Consider the following 20,306-nt stretch of genomic DNA (forward strand, 5'->3'; position numbering starts at 1 on the left):
TGGAGCCTGAAAGAGTTTTAAAATATGAGTAACCTCACATTTATCCACATCATACTACATCTTCCACCCATTTGCCCACTCACTCAACACACTGAAGCATCTCTGCATCCCCTCACAGCTCACGTCCACCCAGCTTTGTGTCACCTTCAAATTTGGACATATTACATTTAGTTCCCTTATCTTATTATTGATGTACATTGTGAATAACTGGGATGCTAGCACTGATTCCTCTGATACTCCACTAGTCACTGCCTGCTATTTGGAAAAAGACCCGTTTATTCCTACTTTGTTTCCCATCTGCCAACCAGTTTTCTATCCATCTCAATACACTACCCTTAATCTTATGTGCTTTAATTTTACGTGCTAATTTCTTAAGTGAGATCTTGTTCAAAGCCTTCTGAAAGTCCAAATGAACTACATCCATTGGCTCCCCCTCATCAACCCTACTTGTTACATTGTTGAAGAATTCCAGTAGATTAGTAAAGCATGATTTCCCTTCTGTAAATCCATGCTGACTGTCCGATTCTGCCACTGTTTTCCAAGTGCTCTGCTATTAAATCTATTATAATGGACTCTAGCATTTTCCCCACTACCGACATCAGGTTGACTTGTCTATATTTTCCTTGTTTTCTCTCTGCTCCTTTTAAATAATGGGGTTTCATCGGCTACCATCTATTCCGTAGAAACTGTTCCAGTCTGTAGAATCTTGGAAGGTGACCACCAATGAATCCATTATTTCTCAGGCCACTTCCTTAAATGCTTGGGATGTAGATTATCAGGCCCTGGGAATTTATAAATCTTTCAATCCCACAAATTTTCCCACACCATTTACCTACTAATGCTGATTTTCTTCAGATCCTCCCTCTCACTAAACCTTGTGTTCCCCAACATTTCTGGTACATTATTTGTGTCCTCCTTTGTGAAGATAGAACCAAACTATCTGTTTAGTTCATCAGCCATTTCTTTATTCCCCAATATAAATTCCTGTTTCTGATTGTAAGAGACCTACGTTTGTCTTCACCAATCTTTTTCTCTTCACATATCTTTTCGAAGCTTTTACAGTTTTTATGTCAGCTTACTCCCCTTCTTAATCAATTCCTTTGTCCTCCTTTTCTTAATTCTAAAATGCTCCCAATCCTCAGCTCTGCTGTTTTTTTTCTGACTAATCTGTATGCCTCTTCCTTGGATCTAATGCTATCTCTAATTTCCCTTGTAAACATGGTTTGGCCAGTTTTCCCATTTTATTTTTGTGCCAGACAGGAATGAACAGTTGCTGCAGTTCACCCATGCATTCTTTGAATGTTTGCCATTGTCTATCTACCACCATCCCTTTAAGTAATGTTCCCCAATCCATCTTAGCCAACCCACACCTCATACCATCGGAGTCTCATTTATTTTGATTCAGGACCACAGGCTCCGAATCAACTCTGTCACTCTCCACCTTTTTGAAGAATTCTATCATATTATGGTTGCTTATCCTCCTGTGGCCTCACACAACCAGATTGCAAATTATTCCTTTCTCATTATGCAATAGGCAGTCTAGAATGGCCTGTTTTCTAGTTGGATCCTCAATGTATTGTTTCAGAAAACCATTAACATTCCAGGAATTCCTCCTCTATGATATTGTTACTCATTTGATTTGCCCAATCTACATGCAGATTAGAGTCACCCATAATTACAGATCTTCCTTTGAAACAAGCATCCCTAATTTCCAGATTAATGTCTTCCTCAACATCACCACTACGGTTTGGAGGTCCCCAAACCCCTACTAATGCTTTTTGTCACATGGTATTTCTCAGCTCTAATGATTCAGATTCTACATCATCAGAGTTCGTTCCTCCTTATTGCGTTATTTCTCCTTTAACCAGTAATGCAACTCCACCACCTTTTCCTTTTTGTCTCTTTGAACTGAATACTCCTGGATGCTCAGTTCTCACCCCCGGTCACCCTGCAGTCATGTCTTTGTAGTCCCGACCATATCATACCCATTTTCATCTATTTGCGCGATTAATTCATCCATTTTATTGCAAATGCTTTGAGCATTAAGGCACAAAGCGGTTCCTCCTCTGGCTCCTTGAATAGGTCTCATCCCTGTCATGATATGCAGGCACACACACACACATAATGATATACAGACAAGCAGCTAATGGACACAGAGAACGACATGACCCAATAAGCAGGCAGGTCACTCAGGGGTGAGATCTGACTATAAAAGACACGAGGCACTCACAATCCGCCTCTTTCATCTGATGAACATCTAGAGAGTCAGTCAAGGGTGTTGTGACAATCTAACACCTCCACCACGTGGCTAAGAGCTAGTCTGGTTCAGTCAGACAGAGTAACCATACTTACGTTAGCAGAGAGTCGAACTCACAGAGAACATGATACCAGGAGACTACTAATTTAAGGTGGCTTACCTCAGTCCGTTCCGTGACGACCAGCAAATGTATCCCGGCACCATAGAGAAGATTCAGGCTCCTCACCAGCTCAGGATCTCCGGCAATCTCATTGCTAACTGGCGGATATTCAAGCAAAAGTTTTTGCTGTACATCGAAGCCTCAGACCTCGAGGGTGCGTCTGAAGGACGCCTTGACGGTGGCTGATGGTATCATTCTCAAACTGGACCGGATTGTAATTCCAAACAGTCTCCAGAGCTTGGTGCTCCAAGAGGGCCACCTGTGTGTGGGAAAGTACAGACGCAGAGCCAGGCAGGCTGTCTACTGGTCCGGGATGAGCCAGGTCATCGCGAACATGGTCCTTAACTGTGCGACCTGTCAATGCTTCCAGCCACTGCAGATTAAGGAGACACTTCAGCAGCATGAAATCAAAACCGCTCCGTGATCCAAGGTTGGCATCGACCTCTTTCATGCAAATGGTCGTGATTATGTGTTAATCATTGATTAATTTTCCAATTACCCTGAAGTCGTGAAGTTCTCAGACCTCACATCTCGACCGTCATCAAGGCCTGTAAGGAGACTTTGTCCAGGCATAGTATCCCACTCACTGTCATGAGTGACAATGGCCCGTGCTTCATGGCCATGAATGGTCTGTTTGCCCAGTTGTATCAGTTCAAACACGTCACTTCCAGCCCACACTATCCGCAATCAAACGGAAAAGTTGAGAAAGGGGTGCACATAATGAAGCAGCTCATCTGCAAGGCAGCGGATTCTGCGTCTGACATTCACCTTGCACGGCTTGCGTACAGGGCGACCCCACTGTCCACTGGCATGTCACCAGCTCAACTCCTGATGAACAGGGACCTGCATACGACACTTCCAGCCATACACGTGCCCAGCCTCGATCACCTCCCGGTGCTGCAGAAGGTGCAGCAACTCCGAAACCGGCAAAAATAGGTCTATGATGCTCATGCACCGATTTGCCGGTGTTATCCCCGTCAGACACTGTTCAGGTCAAGATCCCTGATGGAGGCTGGTCAGCTCCGTTTGTCATTGTTCGGCAGGCTGCCCCCCGCTTGTATGTTGTGCGTTAGCTGCCTGCCCGCAACAACATTCTTTGTTTCCTTCTGTTGTTTTGTCACCTCCTGATACCTCAACTCACGAGGCCACCAGTCAGGCTTCAATCCCGGCCATCAAGGCACTGTCGTCCCCACCACCACCTCTCCGGCGGTCGACCAGGATCAGACGCAAGCCACAGAGACTGGACTTATGAACATTTGTTCTGTTTGCTATGTTCTGTGTTCTCGCATTGGACAGCTGTTTTCACATGTACATATGTTCAATCCACTGCATGTATATATGTTAATATTGGCCTATTTTTGTAAATACACTCACATATGTAATCCAAACATTTTTTTAAAATGTCATGATATGCAGGCACACACACACACACACACACACATCATGATATACAGACAAGCAGCTAATGGACACAGAGAGCAGGACATGACCAATAAGCAGGCAGGACACTCAGGGGTGGGATCCGACTATAAAAGACACGAGGCACTCACACTCCGCCGCATTCCACTGATGAACATCTAGAGAGTCAGTCAAGGGTTTTGTGACAATCTCACACCTCCACCACGTGGCTAAGTGCTAGTCTGGTTCAGTCAGACAGAGTAACCACAATTAAGTTAGCAGAGAGTCGAACTCACAGAAAATTGTGTTAACTGTGCTATTAGTTCAATAAACCTGATTGAACTAACTTCAAGGTCTGGAGTATCTTTCTGATCTAAGCTGCATCCAGTTGCAGCCAGTGTTAGACCAGTGTACCTAACACGACAATCCCTCTGCCATTTTAGTTTAAACTTTGCCAAACAAAATTGGGACTTATCTCTTCCAGTCTAAGAATACTTTTAATTAAGTCTTTATTACGACCAAAGAACTTTCGCGGCACTAAGGATTAATTCTATTTTGAGGGTGAAATTGACAAAAAAACAAACATGTTTGGCTCACTAACTGATTTAAAGTAGCATATTTATTATTTCTCTTGTTTAGAAAAGGGGGCATGAAAATTAAGATGGAATATATGACATAAGGTATGATGAGTGTTATTCATATTTACTAGCAATTTGCTAACCAAAATATTGGTGAAGCATGTGCAAAGAATACAATATCCTGGGAAGATTCCATCCAGATTCACCTCTTACAATCCACCTTACACTATCAGATAATTAGATATTGGAGTGCATAAGTAAACTCTTGAACACAAGCAATGCAGACTCTATAGGAATGACTAGTACTGCTTAGTCTGAGAGATTAACAAACCAATTTGTAATTCATACAGGAAGGGGGTTAATCTAGAGGAATAGGCACACAATCATCCATAAAGGAGGAGAAACTAGGTGAAGCATTGGGACTAGGTATTCTACTTAAATTTAGCATCAAGAATCACTTCCATGAATGGATCTAACATTCCCAGTGACATGAAGCATACAATTAATCGATTCAATATCTTGAAGCACAGAACAACAAACTCTTGCCAGTGTACACTAGTTTACTGGAATATACCACATAGAATTCCTACAGTGCACAAGGAAGCCATTCATCCCACCAAATCTGCACTGACCCTCTGCAAGAGTACCCTACCTAGGCTCACTTCCCCCACCCAACTCCTGTAACTCCACCCAATACTCACATCTTTGGGCAATAAGGGACAATTTAGCAAGGCCAATCAACCTAACTTGAATATCTTTGGACTGTGGGAGGAAACCAGAGCAGCCAGAGGAAACCCATGCTGACACGCGGCGAAAGTGCAAATTCCCCATAGCCACCTAAGGCTGGATTTGAACCTGGGTCCCTGGGGCTGCGAGGCACAGTTAACCACTATGCCACCATGCCACCCAACCTTCAAGGCTGATTGGATATATAATCAGACCAACCATAAACGAACAGGCCACTTACTTAGTAAAGGAACAAATAAATGACAAAAATTCAGGACAACACATCTTGCAATAATTACAAACTTCACTATGCCAGTTACATCAAAGAAATTGATTTACTTAAGCAAATTACTGTGGATTCTGGAATCTGAAACAAAAACAGAAAATACTAGACAATCTCAGCAGGTCTGAAAGCATCTGTGAAGAGAGAAGGGAGCTAATGTTTTGCATCTGGATGACCTTTTGTCAGAGCTTGAACATTATTTTCGCAAACATTCTACAAATGCTTTTGAAAGTACATAGGGTCCTCAGATTAAGTTGTCGCTGCAATAATCCAATTATTCTTTGTCAACTTGCATAACATTTCTACAATACTTTGCAGAAATAAAGCATGTGCGCAGTTTTAATACAAGGAATAGGACCAGTCCCCTACTTTCTTTGGATTGATGGCTCTGGATCAGCTCTCAGGCTGATTCCAAGTAATAGTCTGCATCATCTACAGGAAACTTCTTCAAGAATCATGGGAAACTCCCAGTCAGGAACACCAATATTCAAAACAACCTGGCGGTCAAGAAACTTTTAGACATTTCAAATTCCCCCCCAAAATTCCATTTCAGTAACTATCCCTTTCAATATAAAATATGTGGAAAGTTTTGAGGTGATTTTAACCAACACCACTCCCTCCTCCAAACGTCTCCCTTTTCGAGCAAATCTGAGTATTTAACTCCCATCATATACATCAACAGTAATAACACCTTGGCAAGTTTTAAAGATAAAATTTAGCAGCTCTCCCATGGTCCATTGTAAATTGGAAATGCCAAAAGGCTAGTATTATGTAATGCATCGAATTATTTTGCTTTTTAGGTGTTTGACTTGACTTAGAGCGCCAATCGAACGTGAAACTGGCACACCCGCAGATCAAATACAGCTAGTCAACGGAAGTTTGCAGACTGGAAGATTGCTTATGTATTTCCATTTCCAAGTCAGTAGTGGGCAAGCTTTTAATACTTGGTGTATTTGACGAGGGAAACACAAAGTGGACATGCGTTTGTCTTTACAATAGGCAGGCATATTAGAGCACTGAAGCTCTCTAGAATTTTGGATTGTGGAAAACAGGATGGATGCATAATGTGACTAAAACTTTTTTGCTAAACGGAGATTGCACGATGGACCTGTTCCCAGCATAAAATCTCAAACCCAGCAAGTACAGCAAGCGGTGCGGTGTAACAGATGCGCCTCACGATTTGCACAGGCCACGCACCTGCGGCGCACAAGATGCAGTTCTTCCGCTTTTTCCCAGCTTTCCAGACGAACACCAGACCCAGCAACCTCTCTTCTTGCGGTGTGAAAACATCTTTTTGCAAATGGTTCCGAATGGCAATCATAGCGGGTGCAGCAAGGGAACAAATAAAATAAGATGATTTCCTTCCTTCCTTCCCTTTTGCTTAAAACTTAATCCAGGAAGTATAAGTCCAAGTAACTGTAAAAGAAAATGATACCCCGCCGTACACAGATGTGCAATCCTGACAATAGCGACGACGGGGGGGGGGGGGGGGGTATTCTTATATATTCTCTACTGGAGATCGCATGATTGAAGACAGATGCAATCTATCAGTGAGAAAGAAACGGTTGTGCCTCTAAAACATCGGCCTTTGACTTTCTCTGCCGCACCAACTGACAGAAGCTTCCTGTCAACGGAAGCGCGAGGGAAAGAACGCGCGTGCATCGCGTGGCTCTCACCCACACCGAGGCTCCGTCTATCTCCGCCCCCTTTTGTCCAGCCTCTCCAATCGACCTCCCGCCCCCCACTTAACGCCTCTTTCCCCGCCCGCGGTGTCATTTGATTGACAGCGGTTGACCGGGACACGGGAATGCGCGCGGCGTTCCAGTTAACGGTTCCCTCGCACTCTGTCATTTGAAATAGAGGCAGCGGGAAGAGGTGGCGGTGATCTTGGTGGTGTCTCTGGATGCTGTCAACACCGCAAACGCCTGTTTTAAACGCCCACCGCTATGTTCGTTTTTAAGATCCGTGACAAGTCCGGTATATTTTTTTAAAATATAAATGGAGTTGATTCTCATTGGATGCGGATCACATTTGAAGGGTGCGAATTGCGTTTTCGGCCGAAATTCAGCCCCCCCTATTAATAGTGGCAGCAGGGTAACATGGTGGTTAGCATAAATGCTTCACAGCTCCAGGGTCCCAGGTTCGATTCCCGGCTGGGTCACTGTCTGTGCGGAGTCTGAACGTCCTCCCCGTGCGTGGGTTTCCTCCGGGTGCTCCGGTTTCTTCCCACAGTCCAAAGATGTGCGGGTTAGGTGGATTGGCCATGATAAATTGCCCGTAGTGTCCTAAAAAGTAAGGTTGGGGGGGGGGGGGGGGGTTGTTGGGTTACGGGTATAGGGTGGATACGTGGGTTTGAGTAGGGTGATCATTGCTCGGCACAACATCGAGGGCCGAAGGGCCTGTTCTGTGCTGTACTGTTCTATGTTCTAATTTCGAATAACACAGGTTGCCGCTGTCGCGACTCTTCGTTGGCAGCTGGCGAATATTGCGTGTTGTTGATGCCATTTACGGGCGAAGCTTGTTTGAGGGGAGCTGTGCCTGTGGACAGTGGTCGCGGCACACAAGAACCGCAATCCTCTGATGTAGTTGGTGGTGGAAGCCAGCCGGAATAGTGGCATTTTGGAGAGGGCATCAAGATGTCAAGGCAAATTGCCTTAATGAGTTGGCAGAGCCAGGTCACTGCTGCCAGATGTAGCACCCTCAAGAGTGACAGTAATGTGGGAAAAGGATCACTGACCTCCCAAGAACAACTCCGGAAAGTCTCCTAACTCTTGACTCAACACTCTCTGCTCGGCCTCGCATTACGTACTGCCCCAGCCCTTTAACAAAACTCAGTTCCCAGCACTCTCCTCCAATTGACACAACGCTTTGCTCTGCTGATTCTTAGTGCAGCGCTCCGCCCCGCCCCCATTACTTACCTCAGCACACCTCTGTCATTATTTTACAAACCTCATTGGGACCTGCAAGTCCTCAAACCTTCTCACAGGCCATAACACTGGGGGAAGTGGCACATTGGTTAGCACAGCTGCTTCACAACTCCATGGACCCGGTTTGAATTCCGACCTTCATAGAATTTACAGTGCAGATGGAGGCAATTCGGCCCATCGAGTCTGCACCGGCTCTTGGAAAGAGCACCCTACCCAAGCCCACGCCTCCACCCTATCCCCATAACCCAGTAACCCCACCCAACACTAAGGGCAATTTTGGACACTATGGGCAATTTAGCATAGCGAATCCACCTAACCTGCACATCTTTGGACTGTGGGAGGAAACCAGAGCACCCGGAGGAAACCCACCAATACATGGGGAGAACGTGCAGACTCTGCACAGACAGTGACCCAGGCCGGGAATCGAACCTGGGACCCTGAGCTGTGAAGCAATTGTGCTAACCACTATGCTACCGTGCTGCCCACCTTAGGTGACTGTATGAAGTTTGCACATTCTGTGTCTGCATGGGTTTCCTCCGGGTGCTCCTGTTGTATTTGTCTGTGTGGGGATTTGCTCAGTTCCAACTGTGCTTCTACTGTGCTTATTGAGGGTTATGGCATGAAAAGTAAATAGGTTTTGCAGAAGCATAATGTCAATGCTTAGCAACTTTGGGCACCTTTAAAGTAGGCAGCCTTTTGTTTTTAGCTGGATAGATTGCAGTTGGAGATGAGAAGCTGGAAAGTGAACATCTCTCAGCTCTACCAGAAGAAAAGCTAATCAGGACAAGAGGGCTGCAAAAAGACAGACTTTCCAAAGAACCAGATACATTTCAGACAACCAGGGATTGGGACAGAAAGAATGTCTGATGAAGACTGAAGTTAAGGGAACAGAGACCAAGAAGCTGAACAAAGAACTGTTCAGGAGATTTCAAGTGAAAACTAGATATAGAGTTCTGAATTGAAGAGACAGCTGCAGAAGCCATATTTAAAGTGGGAAAGCAGACTTCAGAGGTAAATCAAAAATTTGATGCCATCTTAATACAGTCTGGGAATTGATAGTTAAAGCAATTGTGGAGTCTATGTAACAGTTAAAACAAAGGGAACCTGAAAGGAGAGGTGTAAAATCTGGAAGCCAATTGTTGATAGAAGCAGCTGAGGTAAAGCATTGTTTAAAAGAAGATTTGAAGTGTGTCTTTTTGAAAGTGGAGTTCGAAATCACGTGTGTCGAAGTCGGACTTCAGTGGGATAAGGTGGCTCACGGTACAAGAATCATCAGTGGAATGTTGAGGAGAAATCCGCAGAAATTCGCTTGGGTTCAGAGTGGAGTGTGTCTGACCACAGTCAGCCTGTGTGTTTAAAGGGACCTGTGTTACTGAGGCAATAATAACCTAAGATTCACTTTGTAACCCATGTTAACCTTAAAATCTGTGTGTATTTGTAAAACCAAGGGAGGGTGGGGGCGGTAAAGGAGTATTGTATCGTAATAAAAATTCTCATATTCAGTAATGTGTTTTTTTTCTTGTTAAAACTAATTAGTGGTCCTGTGACTGTTCCTCTGTGTTTTGGGGGGAAAGAGTAGAAGCTCCGGTCTTTTGAACCACGGTCCTGGGATCTTCCTGCCCAGTTAAAACATCAATGGGATTGTAACAGGGGGGCACCTCCTTCAGGGTCCTTTTTTAAAAATTTTAAATATCCAATTACTTTTTTTCCCAATTAAGGGGCAATTTAGCATGGCCAATTCACATACCCTGCACACTGTAGGTTGTGGAGATGAGACCCACGCAGTCACGGGTAGAATGTGCAAACTCTGCATGGATAGTGACCCGGGGCCGGGATTGAACCCGGGTCCTCAGTGCTGTGAGGTAGCAGTACTAACCACGGCACAAGTGTTCCGCCCCCCCCCCCCCCTCTTCAAGGTACTTTCTAAATTGGGGCTACATACCAGGTTCTGCACCCCCACCCAACCACCGGGAAATGCTCCCACCACCCTTCCCAAAGCCCTTCAAACAAACTGCCAACCTCTCTCGCTTCCCCAACCCCCCAGGCATCACCAGCCCTTCCTGTCATTGCACTCCCTGGAGTTACCTGGTTTTGGACTCTGGGACTTAGAATTTGAGGACTGCTTCTAGTTGCAGCCCTGGCATTGTTGCCACTGGCACTGCTGGGATTTCAGAGTTTCTGGTCAATCAGATTGGTTGGCAGCTCTCTGAGGTTGGACTTCTCTCTGAGTCCTGTCTCTACTCACTCATTTAACATTCCTTGTTAAATGGCTGCAAGGCTGCTGTGTTCGGCATTCTCCGTCATTGTTTTGGGTGGCAGTGCGGGAAACCCTACCGTATGAAAAATCCTGCCTGAGTATTGAAAGCAACAAAAACCTCTCCAAGAAACAGGCAGGAAAAGCATGTAAGTGGGGTTAGGAGGGAGACTGGTTGAGGGCGAGGAGGCTTCTAGCATTTTGGCACTTATACCGGGGGAAAGTGCGTAGAGGCTTTAGGATGAGGTGAACCACATCACAATGGGGAGGAAAAGAATTGATATAACGTTGAAAGGAAAAAATGCAATGGAGGGAAAAGGTGGTAAGAGCGAATGGGCATTGTAGGCGTGGGCTTGGGGTAGAGACACATGCAATATATGTGTGTGTACTGAATGTATACCAGAAAATATAATAGCGATAGGTGCATTCTAATATATGTATAATCATATACACACAAGCCATGAAGGCCCTCCCTCTCAACCTTGCTCCTCTCCTGAGGGGTTAAATCACAACCAATCAGCTGGAATTCAACATTTACATCTCTAATTTGGGGAATTTCTAGCTCTGACACATCAGAATTTACATCCTTGGTTTCCAGTGGTATGGGAATGGGGTTTGTCATGGGAACTAAAGACAATGGGGGGGGGGGGGGGGGGGTGCGGGATCTGTCAAGGTTCATGAGTGTCTGTGAGTGGCGAGTTGAAACTGCCAGTGCGTCAAGAAGTTGGCAGGAATCTTTCAATATGTGCCTTAAACCAAAGCATGCTCTCCAGTGTGTGGGAAACCCTTGGGGAACAGGTGGGGTCTTCCAATTGAATATGTGAAATGCTCAGCAACTGCTAATTCAACCCAGGATTCTGTCTTTAATTCTGGGTTCCTCCAGCTGCCTGGAATTCACCGGGTAAAAAGAGGTGAAAGGATAGTGGGAAATGATGGGGCTGAGCACTTGACAGGCTAAAAGGCTTTAAAGAATCAGATCTGACAGTTACTTCCTTGCCCAGACGTAAGGCTTCCTCACAGGACTTTGAGAGTATGCCTTCACTGCTTTTGAGGTCATTTCCAATTCTTTGGAAGCCATTTCTGCTTCCTTAGAGTTTTTTGCCTTTAAATCTGCACTCATCTACACTTTTGATCAGCCTCTACAAGCAGCATGCAAGCCATTAGTGTAGCTCTACCTTGGACCACAAATGGGGAATAAGAACAGCGGGGGCAGCCTTTTTCTGAACCACCTGCTGCTTCACAGGACGGAGAAACTGAGCAATCAATCAGAATGCTGAAAATGCAATTCAGCCGCCTGGATGGTAATGGTCTGCTGTGCCTTCAGCAGCAACGGGGAAAAAGGTAATAAACAAGCTGAACTTGGAGGAGGAGGAGAATCTTGCTGTGGTGAGAGCAAGTGCATGCAACTGCATTCTTGGCTGCCAGCAATGCCTGGAAAAGACTGTTGCAGAGAAGTTTCAGTTAATCTGAGGCAGTGCAGCCATCTGGCGTATCGATTCTGAACCCACCATGCTCCTCCACCCAATCTGAGCCCCCAGTTATGAATCAGTTCGACAGACCAACAATTTATTCCTCTCACAGACTTGCTTTTAAATCTTGTCATACCAATTTCACAAAGCAGAAGGTGTCTTGACAGGTGGCAGGTAAAAATGGAGAGGACAGAACAATGGAGTTTGGAAATAAATCTGGTTCATAAACGTAAAATAGAAACATTTTAAGTGAAGTGCACACTCATGTACAACCCTGATGTACCATCGATTGCACGCGAGGCGAGTGATTTACCAAAGTCTGGCTTTAATTAACTAGAACACAGCTCTGCGATCGTCTACAGTGGAAAGGGACGATCGTCAGGCGTTTGAGCATTTATACCTCGTTAATAGAGGCGTGGTTAATTCAGCCTCTCGGCCAATCGGTCGAGAGGCACATGACCGACCAGGGCCAATGGTAAGCCGACGTTCTGGCCCAATGGTAGACGAGTATGCAGATCATATCATCACATTCACCCCTTACGGAGAAGGAAGGCGGGGGGGGGGGGGGGGGTGTGAACGAGACCCGGGGAGGGGGGGGGGGGGAGAACTGATGATATGAGTAGCCGCCGGGAGAATAGTTTTCTCTCCGTACCCTTATCGAATTTGGGGGCTTGCCACTGGCCCAGACATAACAATATTTACAAAAGAAAGTCCATGGGGCTGTAGAACTTTAGAAGGATTCGATCAGTCTTTTGGTGGTCCTTGACGTCCTGGCCGAGCGCCGTAGTGGAGGAATTGTCATCGGATCGGCTGATGGTCCTGCTGACATCCTGGAGTCCGGGAGCGATGGACCTTGAATAGTCTCCGTCACCTGAGCTGGCCGCGGAGACGCCATGGATGAGGGATGGGGAAGCTGAGTGGGGTGCTGGGGTGAAAAAGGGGAGGGGGGGGTCTGTGGTGGGGGGGGGGGGGGGGCGCACGCCGGCGGGTGCCAGGTCCCGGAGGGAGACCGTGTCCTGCCGACCGTCGGGGTACTCCACATACGCATACTGCAGGTTAGCGTGGAGTAACTGGACATGCTCCACCAACGGGTCGGACTTGTGCACCCGCACATGCTTCCGGAGCAAGATGGGTCCGGGGGTGACCAGCCACGTCGGGAGAGGGGATCCGGAGGAAGACTTCCTGGGGAAAACAAGAAGATGCTCATGAGGTGTCTGATTAGTTGCAGTACAGAGGAGTGAGCGGATAGAGTGCAGTGCATCGGGGAGCACCTCTTGCCATCGGGAAATAGGGAGATTTCTAGACCGGAGGGCCAGTAGTATGGTCTTCCAGATGGTACCATTCTCCCGCTCGACCTGTCCGTTACCCTGGGGGTTATAGCTGGTCGTCCTGCTAGAGGCGATGCCCCTGTCGAGCAGGAATTGACGCAGCTCGTCGCTCATAAATGAGGACCCCCGATCGCTGTGAATGTACGCGGGGTAGCCGAACAGTGAGAAGATGGAGAGTAGGGCCTTAATGATGGTCGATGTGGTCATGTCGGGACAGGGAATGGCGAAGGGGAAGCAGGAGTGTTCGTCGATAACCGCCAGGAAGTAAATGTTGCGGCTGTTAGAGGGAAGGGGCCCCTTGAAGTCAATGCTAAGACGTTCGAAGAGGCGGGATGCTTTGATCAGGTGTGCACGCTCGGGGCGGTAGAAGTGCGGTTTGCACTCGGCGCAGATGTGGCAGTCATGGGTTACTGACCTGACTTCCTCGATGGAGTAGGGCAGGTTGCGGGCCTTAATGAAGTGGTGTAGGCGGGTCACCCCTGGATGGCAGAGGTCTGCGTGGAGGGAGCGGAGGCGGTCTATCTGCGCGCTGGCGCAGGTACCGCGGGACAGGGCATCAGGAGGCTCATTGAGCTTCCCAGGACGATACAAGATATCATAGTTGTACGTGGACAACTCGATCCGCCACCGTAAAATCTTGTCATTTTTGATCTTGCCCCTTTGTGCATTATCAAACATGAAGGCTACTGACCGTTGGTCTGTGAGGAGGGTAAACCTCCTGCCGGCCAAATAGTGCCTCCAATGTCGCACGGCTTCGACTATGGCCTGGGCTTCCTTTTCCACAGATGGGTGGCGGAGTTCGGAAGCCTGGAGAGTTCTGGAGAAGAAGGCCACGGGTCTGCCCGCTTGGTTCAGGGTGGCCGCCAGAGCTACTTCTGATGCGTCGCTCTCGACCTGGAAGGGGAGGGCCTCGTCGATGGCACGCATCGTGGCCTTTGCGATGTCCGCTTTGATGCGGCTAAAGGCCTGGCAGGCCTCCGTCGACGGCGGGAAGGTCGTGGTTTGCATGAGGGGACGGGCCTTGTCCGCGTAGTTGGGAACCCATTGGGCGTAGTATGCGAAAAACCCCAGGCAGCGTTTGAGGGATTTGGGGGTATTGGGGAGAGGGAGTTCCATCAGGGGGCGCATGCGTTCGGGGTCGGGGCCTATCACTCCGTTACGCACTACGTAGCCGAGGATGGCTAGGCGGTCGGTGCTAAACACGCATTTATCCTTATTGTACGTGAGGTTAAGGAGTTTTGCGGTTTGGAGGAATTTCTGGAGGTTGGCGTCATGGTCCTGCTGGTCGTGGCCGCAGATGGTGACATTATCAAGGTACGGGAAGGTAGCCTGTAATCCGTACTTGTCGACCATCCGGTCCATCTCCCGTTGGAAGACCGAGACCCCATTTGTGACACCAAATGGAACCCTAAGGAAGTGGTAGAGGCGCCCGTCAGTCTCGAACGCGGTGTACAGTCGGTCACTCGCGCGAATGGGGGGCTGGTGGTAAGCGGACTTAAGGTCCACAGTTGAGAAGACCGTGTATGTCGCGATCTCGTTTACCATGGTAGAAATACGGGGAAGAGGATACGCGTCCAGTTGCGTAAACCGATTGATGGTTTGGCTGTAATCGATGACCATCCGGTTTTTCTCCCCCGTCCGGACCACCAGCACTTCGGCTCGCCAGGGACTGTTGCTGGCCTCGATGACCCCTTCCGTCAGCAACCTCTGGACCTCGGACCTGATGAAGGATCGGTCCTGGGCGCTGTACCGTCTGCTCCGTGTGGCGACGGGTTTGCAATCGGGGGTGAGGTTAGCAAACAGGGAGGGAGGGTCCACTTTGAGGGACGCGAGGCTGCAGACAGTGAGGGGGGGTATAGGGCCACCGAATTGAAAAGTCAAGCTCTGCAGGTTGCACTGGAAGTCCAGTCCTAGGAGTGCCGGTGCGCAAAGGTCAGGGAGGACAAGGAATTTATTATTTTTAAAAACCTTCCCTTGGACCGTAAGGTCCACGATGCAGCGCCCGGTGATGTGGACGGAGTGCGAACCTGAGGCTAAACCGATTTTGCGTGTTACGGGATGGACAGGGAGCGCGCAGCGTCTTACCGTGTCAGGGTGAACGAAGCTTTCCGTGCTCCCGGAGTCCAGCAGGCAGTCCGTCTCGTGGCCGTTGAGGTGGATCAGCGTAGTCGTTTTGGCGAGCGTGCGTGGATGAGACTGGTCGAGTTGAACGGCCGTGAGCCGTGGAGAAAATCCGTCGTCGCCGTCCGAGTCGATGCTGGAGGGACCTTGCGTGGCAGATCTGGAAGTCGGTGGCCAGGATCCATATGTGAGGTGAACGGCCGCGAGCCGTGGAGAAAATCCGTCATCGCTGTCCGATTCGATGCTGGAGGGACCTTGCGTGGCAGATCTGGAAGTCGGTGGCCAGGATCCACATGTGAGGTCTGTTCCCCAAGATGGCGGCGCCCAGTATCCGCACGTGGGGTCGGGGCCCCAAGATGGCGGCGCCCAGGACCCGCACGTGGGTTCGGCACCCCAAGATGGCGGCGCCCAGGAAGCCCTCGTGGCCGCTGGTGGCGGAGCTAGCGTTGCCGGCACTGTGAGCTGATGAGGTGAGGCGCGCAGGCCGGCTCCAGGAGGCGAGCCGGGCGTAGCAGCTGTGGGGACGCGCAGGCCGGCTCCAGGAGGCGAGCCGGGTGTAGCAGCTGTGGGGACGCGCAGGCCGGCTCCAGGAGGTGAGTAACATGCATCAGCTGTGGGGATGCGCAGGCCGGCTCCAGGACGGCTCCAGGACGGCGGTTAGGTGCATCAGCTGTGGGGATGCGCAAGCCGGCTCCAGGACGCCGGTTAGGTGCATCAGCTGTGGGGATTCGCAGGCCGGCTCCAGGACGCCGGTTAGGTGCATCAGCTGTGGGGACGCGCAGGCCGGCTCCAGGATGCCGGTTAGGTGCAGCAGCTGCGGGAGGAGGTAAGGCGCACGGGCCGGGTGCGTGGGGCCGGGGGCGGGGGGGGCAGAGTCGCGCTGCGGGCAGGCAGGGACCGGGAGGGCCCGGAGAGGCGGGCCGGTAGGGAGCCGGGGCCCGGGGGCGGGAAACGTGCGCGGCGGGCAGGCAGAGGCCTGGAGGGGCCGGGGAGGTGCGCTTGTTGGCCGGCGGGGCGCGAGTCGGGAGCGGCTGGAGGGGCCCTGGAGGAGAGAGAGAGGCACACAGGCCGTTTGCAGAGGCCTGGGGGAGGGGGGGAGAGTGCTGTGCAGCTTCCAGAAGCGCTGCAGCCAGCGTTTTGGTCTGGCAGACCGTGGAGTAGTGGCCCTTCTTCCCGCAGCTCTTACAGAGGGCGGAGCGGGCTGGGCAGCGCGAGCGAGGGTGTTTAGCGTACCCGCAAAAGTAGCAGCGGGGCCCGCGGATTTATCGGGGCGCCCCGTGGCACAAGCCTGAGGGAGGCCGGGAGCGGCGGGTGGCTGGTGGGAAGCGTGCCAGGAGGCGGCCTGGCCAGGGTCATAGGTGCGAGCGCTTAGATCTGCGACCTCCAGGGAGCCGGAGAGGGTCAGCGTCTCCGTTAAACTGAGTTCGTCTCTTTCCAGCATCCGCTGGCGGATCATGGGAGATAGCATCCCAGCCATGTAAGCGTCTCTGATGAGTAGCTCCATGTGCTCTGTAGCGGACACCGCTACACAGGCGCAACCTCTCCCCAGGGCATAGAGGGCCCGGGCGTATTGGTCTAGAGACTCACCGGGGACCTGCTTTCTGGTGGCCAGCAGATGTCGAGCGAATACCCTGTTGATCGGTTTGATGAATTGTCCTTTTAGCTTTTGTATGGCGTCATCAAAATCCGTTTCCTCTTTGATTATGGCGTAAGCGTCAATACCCACGCTGGAGTGGAGGACGTGCAGCTTCTGTGCCCCGGTGGGGGGGATGGTTGTAGATGCTAGGAACCCTTCAAGGCAAGTCAGCCAGAGTTGGAAAAGTTCTGCAGAGTTCGGAGTTTGCGGGCTGATGCGGAGGCATTCGGGCTTCATGCGGAACTCCATCTTCAAAGTCGTAGTTAATTAAATTGATGTACCATCGATTGCACGCGAGGCGAGTGATTTACCAAAGTCTGGCTTTAATTAACTAGAACACAGCTCTGCAATCGTCTACAGTGGAAAGGGACGATCGTCAGGCATTTGAGCATTTATACCTCGTTAATAGAGGCGTGGTTAACTCAGCCTCTCGGCCAATCGGTCGAGAGGCACATGACCGACCAGGGCCAATGGTAAGCCGACGTTCTGGCCCAATGGCAGACGAGTATGCAGATCATATCATCACAAACCCCAAATCTTTTCTGTCTTTTTTCTACTACCATGTGACGCTACCCCTGTGACTTCACCAGAGCTAGAGTCAGGCAGCTCATATATGCCTTCTCTGACTGCTTAGATGTTTTTGATTGATGTCCCCTGGGTTTTGGAGCCTACCAGGGACTATCAAAGACTATCCAACTACCTGTGCAAGGGCTTTGCTTCACTTTAGTGATGGAACTCAACAACAAAGGTGAATTTTGCCTTGAGCCTGCTTAAATTGGCAGTCTTGAGGGCACAATCTATTGGTAAGGATTAGCATACATTTAGTTACCTGGCATACATGATGCTCTATGCTGGTGGCCACTCTTTCCTTGGACATAGACATGTAAGGTCTTTTCTGGGATGAATAAGTTTTAGGGTTCCGACCGAGAATTACAGAAATAATGGGTGAAATTCTCAATTTCTTTGTCTGAGTCCAGTGGCAGCCATTACAGCCGTGCCGTTTCCTGAATGGCAAGAACTCGTGCTTGATTCCGCGCTTGGAGCCTACTTAATTATGCACTAGCGAGTATCTCTCCAAATCACCTGATGATTTAGGAACTGATACATCCACCTACTGTCAGCTGGTCAGTTCGAAGGTCCAAATGCCACATTTAAATCCCAGTGCAACACACTCATCATTCCAGCCCACCTGTCGTTAGGAGATTGCTCAAGATAGCAGAAGCAAAATGCCACTTCCTTCAAGAAGATGGCAACACCCTGCTTCAACCAGTAGCCAATCGACGCCTTGAAGTCAGGATGAAAAGGCATGTCAGAAGCCAAACTGAGCATCCGTGAGCAGTTAGTGCCGCTTGATAGCACTGTTGATGACTCCTTCCATCACTTTTCTGATGATGGAGAGTTGCCTGATAGGGCATTAACTGGCTGGGTTGGATTTGTCCTGTTTCCTGTGTACAGGACACACCTAGCCAATTTTCCATTTGCTGGGTAGATGGTAGTCTTGTAGCTGTACTGGAACAGCTTGGCTGGGGATAGAACATAGAACATAGAACACTACAGCGCAGTACGGGCCCTTCGGCCCTCGATGTTGCGCCGACCTGTGAAACCATCTGAAGCCTATCTGACCTACACTATTCCATTTTCATCCATATGTCTATCCAGTGACCACTTAAATGCCCTTAAAGTTGGCGAGTCTACTACTGTTGCAGGCAGGGCGTTCCACACCCCTACTACTCTCTGAGTAAAGAAACTGCCTCTGACATCTGTCCTATATCTCTCACCCCTCAATTTAAAGCTATGTCCCCTCGTGTTGGTCATCACCATCCGAGGAAAAAGACTCTCACTGTCCACCCTATCTAACCCTCTGACTATCTTATATGTCTCTATTAAGTCACCTCTCAGCCTTCTCCTCTCTAACGAAAACAACCTCAATTCCCTGAGCCTTTCCTCGTAAGACCTTCCCTCCATACCAGGCAACATCCTAGTAAATCTCCTCTGAACCCTTTCCAAAGCTTCCACATCCTTCCTATAATGTGGTGACCAGAACTGCACGCAGTACTCCATGTGTGGCCGCACCAGAGTTATGTACAGCTGCAGCATGACCCTGTGGTTCCGAAACTCAATTCCCCTGCTTATAAAGGCTAGCACACCATATGCCTTCTTAACAGCCCTATTAACCTGGGTGGCAACTTTCAAGGATTTATGTACCTGGATGCCGAGATCTCTCTGTTCATCTACACTACCAAGAATCTTGCCATTAGCCCAGTACTCTGCATTCCTGTTACTCCTTCCAAAGTGAACCACCTCACATTTTTCCGCATTAAACTCCATCTGCCACCTCTCAGCCCAGCTCTGCAGCTTATCTATGTCCCTCTGTATCCTATAACATCCTTCAGCACTATCCACAACTCCACCGACCTTCGTGTCATCTGCAAATTTACTAACCCATCCTTCTACACCCTCTTCCAGGTCATTTATAAAAATGACAAACAGCAGTGGCCCCAAAACAGATCCTTGCGGTACACCACTAGTAACTGATGCGTCAAGTTCTGGAGCACAAGCCTTCATACTCTTGCGGTAATGTTGTCAGGGCCTTTGCAGTGTCCAGTTGCTTCAACCATTTCTTGATATCAGGTGGAGTGAATCGCATTGGTTGAAGATTGACATCTGTGATGATGGGGACCTCTGGAGGAGACCAAGATGGATCATCCACTCTGCACTTCTGGCTGAAGATTGTTGCGAATGCCTCAGCCTTGCATTTTGCACATATGTGCTGGGCCACTCCATCATTGAGGATGGGGACATTTGTAGAGCCTTCTCCTCCAGTGAGTTGTTTAAATGTCCACCGCCATTCATAGTTGGATGTTACTTGTCATGTTCTTTTTCTTTATTCTTTCATGGGATGCGGGCATCCTTAATTGCCCTAGAACTGAATGGCTTGCTAGACTGTTTCAAAGGGCATATTAGGGTTAACCATGTTGCTGTGGACCTGGAGTCAGGCCAGACCAGATAGGGCGTAAGATTTCCTCCCTGAAGGACATTAGATGATAGGTTTTTTGACAATTGACAATGGATTTTTTTAAAAATTGGATTCATGTTCCACCATCTGCCATGGTGGGATTTGAACACAGATTCCCTAGAGCATTATTCCAGGTCTCTGGATAACTAGTTG

General features: G+C 49.0%; 1 protein-coding gene across 7 annotated transcripts in view; it reads right to left on the reverse strand.

The window, feature by feature from the left end:
• Positions 1 to 7,083, reverse strand: part of LOC119952071 (exocyst complex component 1-like) — a 121,579-nt gene extending 114,496 nt beyond the window's left edge. For 4 of the 7 annotated variants that reach the window (XM_038775611.1, XM_038775609.1, XM_038775608.1 and 1 more), the window contains exon 1: positions 6,600 to 7,083. In XM_038775611.1, the coding sequence (XP_038631539.1) occupies positions 6,600 to 6,692 (93 nt within the window). In that variant the 5' untranslated portion in view covers positions 6,693 to 7,083. The remainder of the gene's footprint in view (positions 1 to 6,599) is intronic. The other 3 variants (XM_038775614.1, XM_038775610.1, XM_038775613.1) reach the window with 1 other exon arrangement.
• Between the last annotated feature and the right edge of the window lie 13,223 nt (positions 7,084 to 20,306).

The sequence above is a fragment of the Scyliorhinus canicula genome, chromosome 17 (assembly GCF_902713615.1).
Source record: "Scyliorhinus canicula chromosome 17, sScyCan1.1, whole genome shotgun sequence".
NCBI classification, from domain to species: domain Eukaryota; kingdom Metazoa; phylum Chordata; class Chondrichthyes; order Carcharhiniformes; family Scyliorhinidae; genus Scyliorhinus; species Scyliorhinus canicula.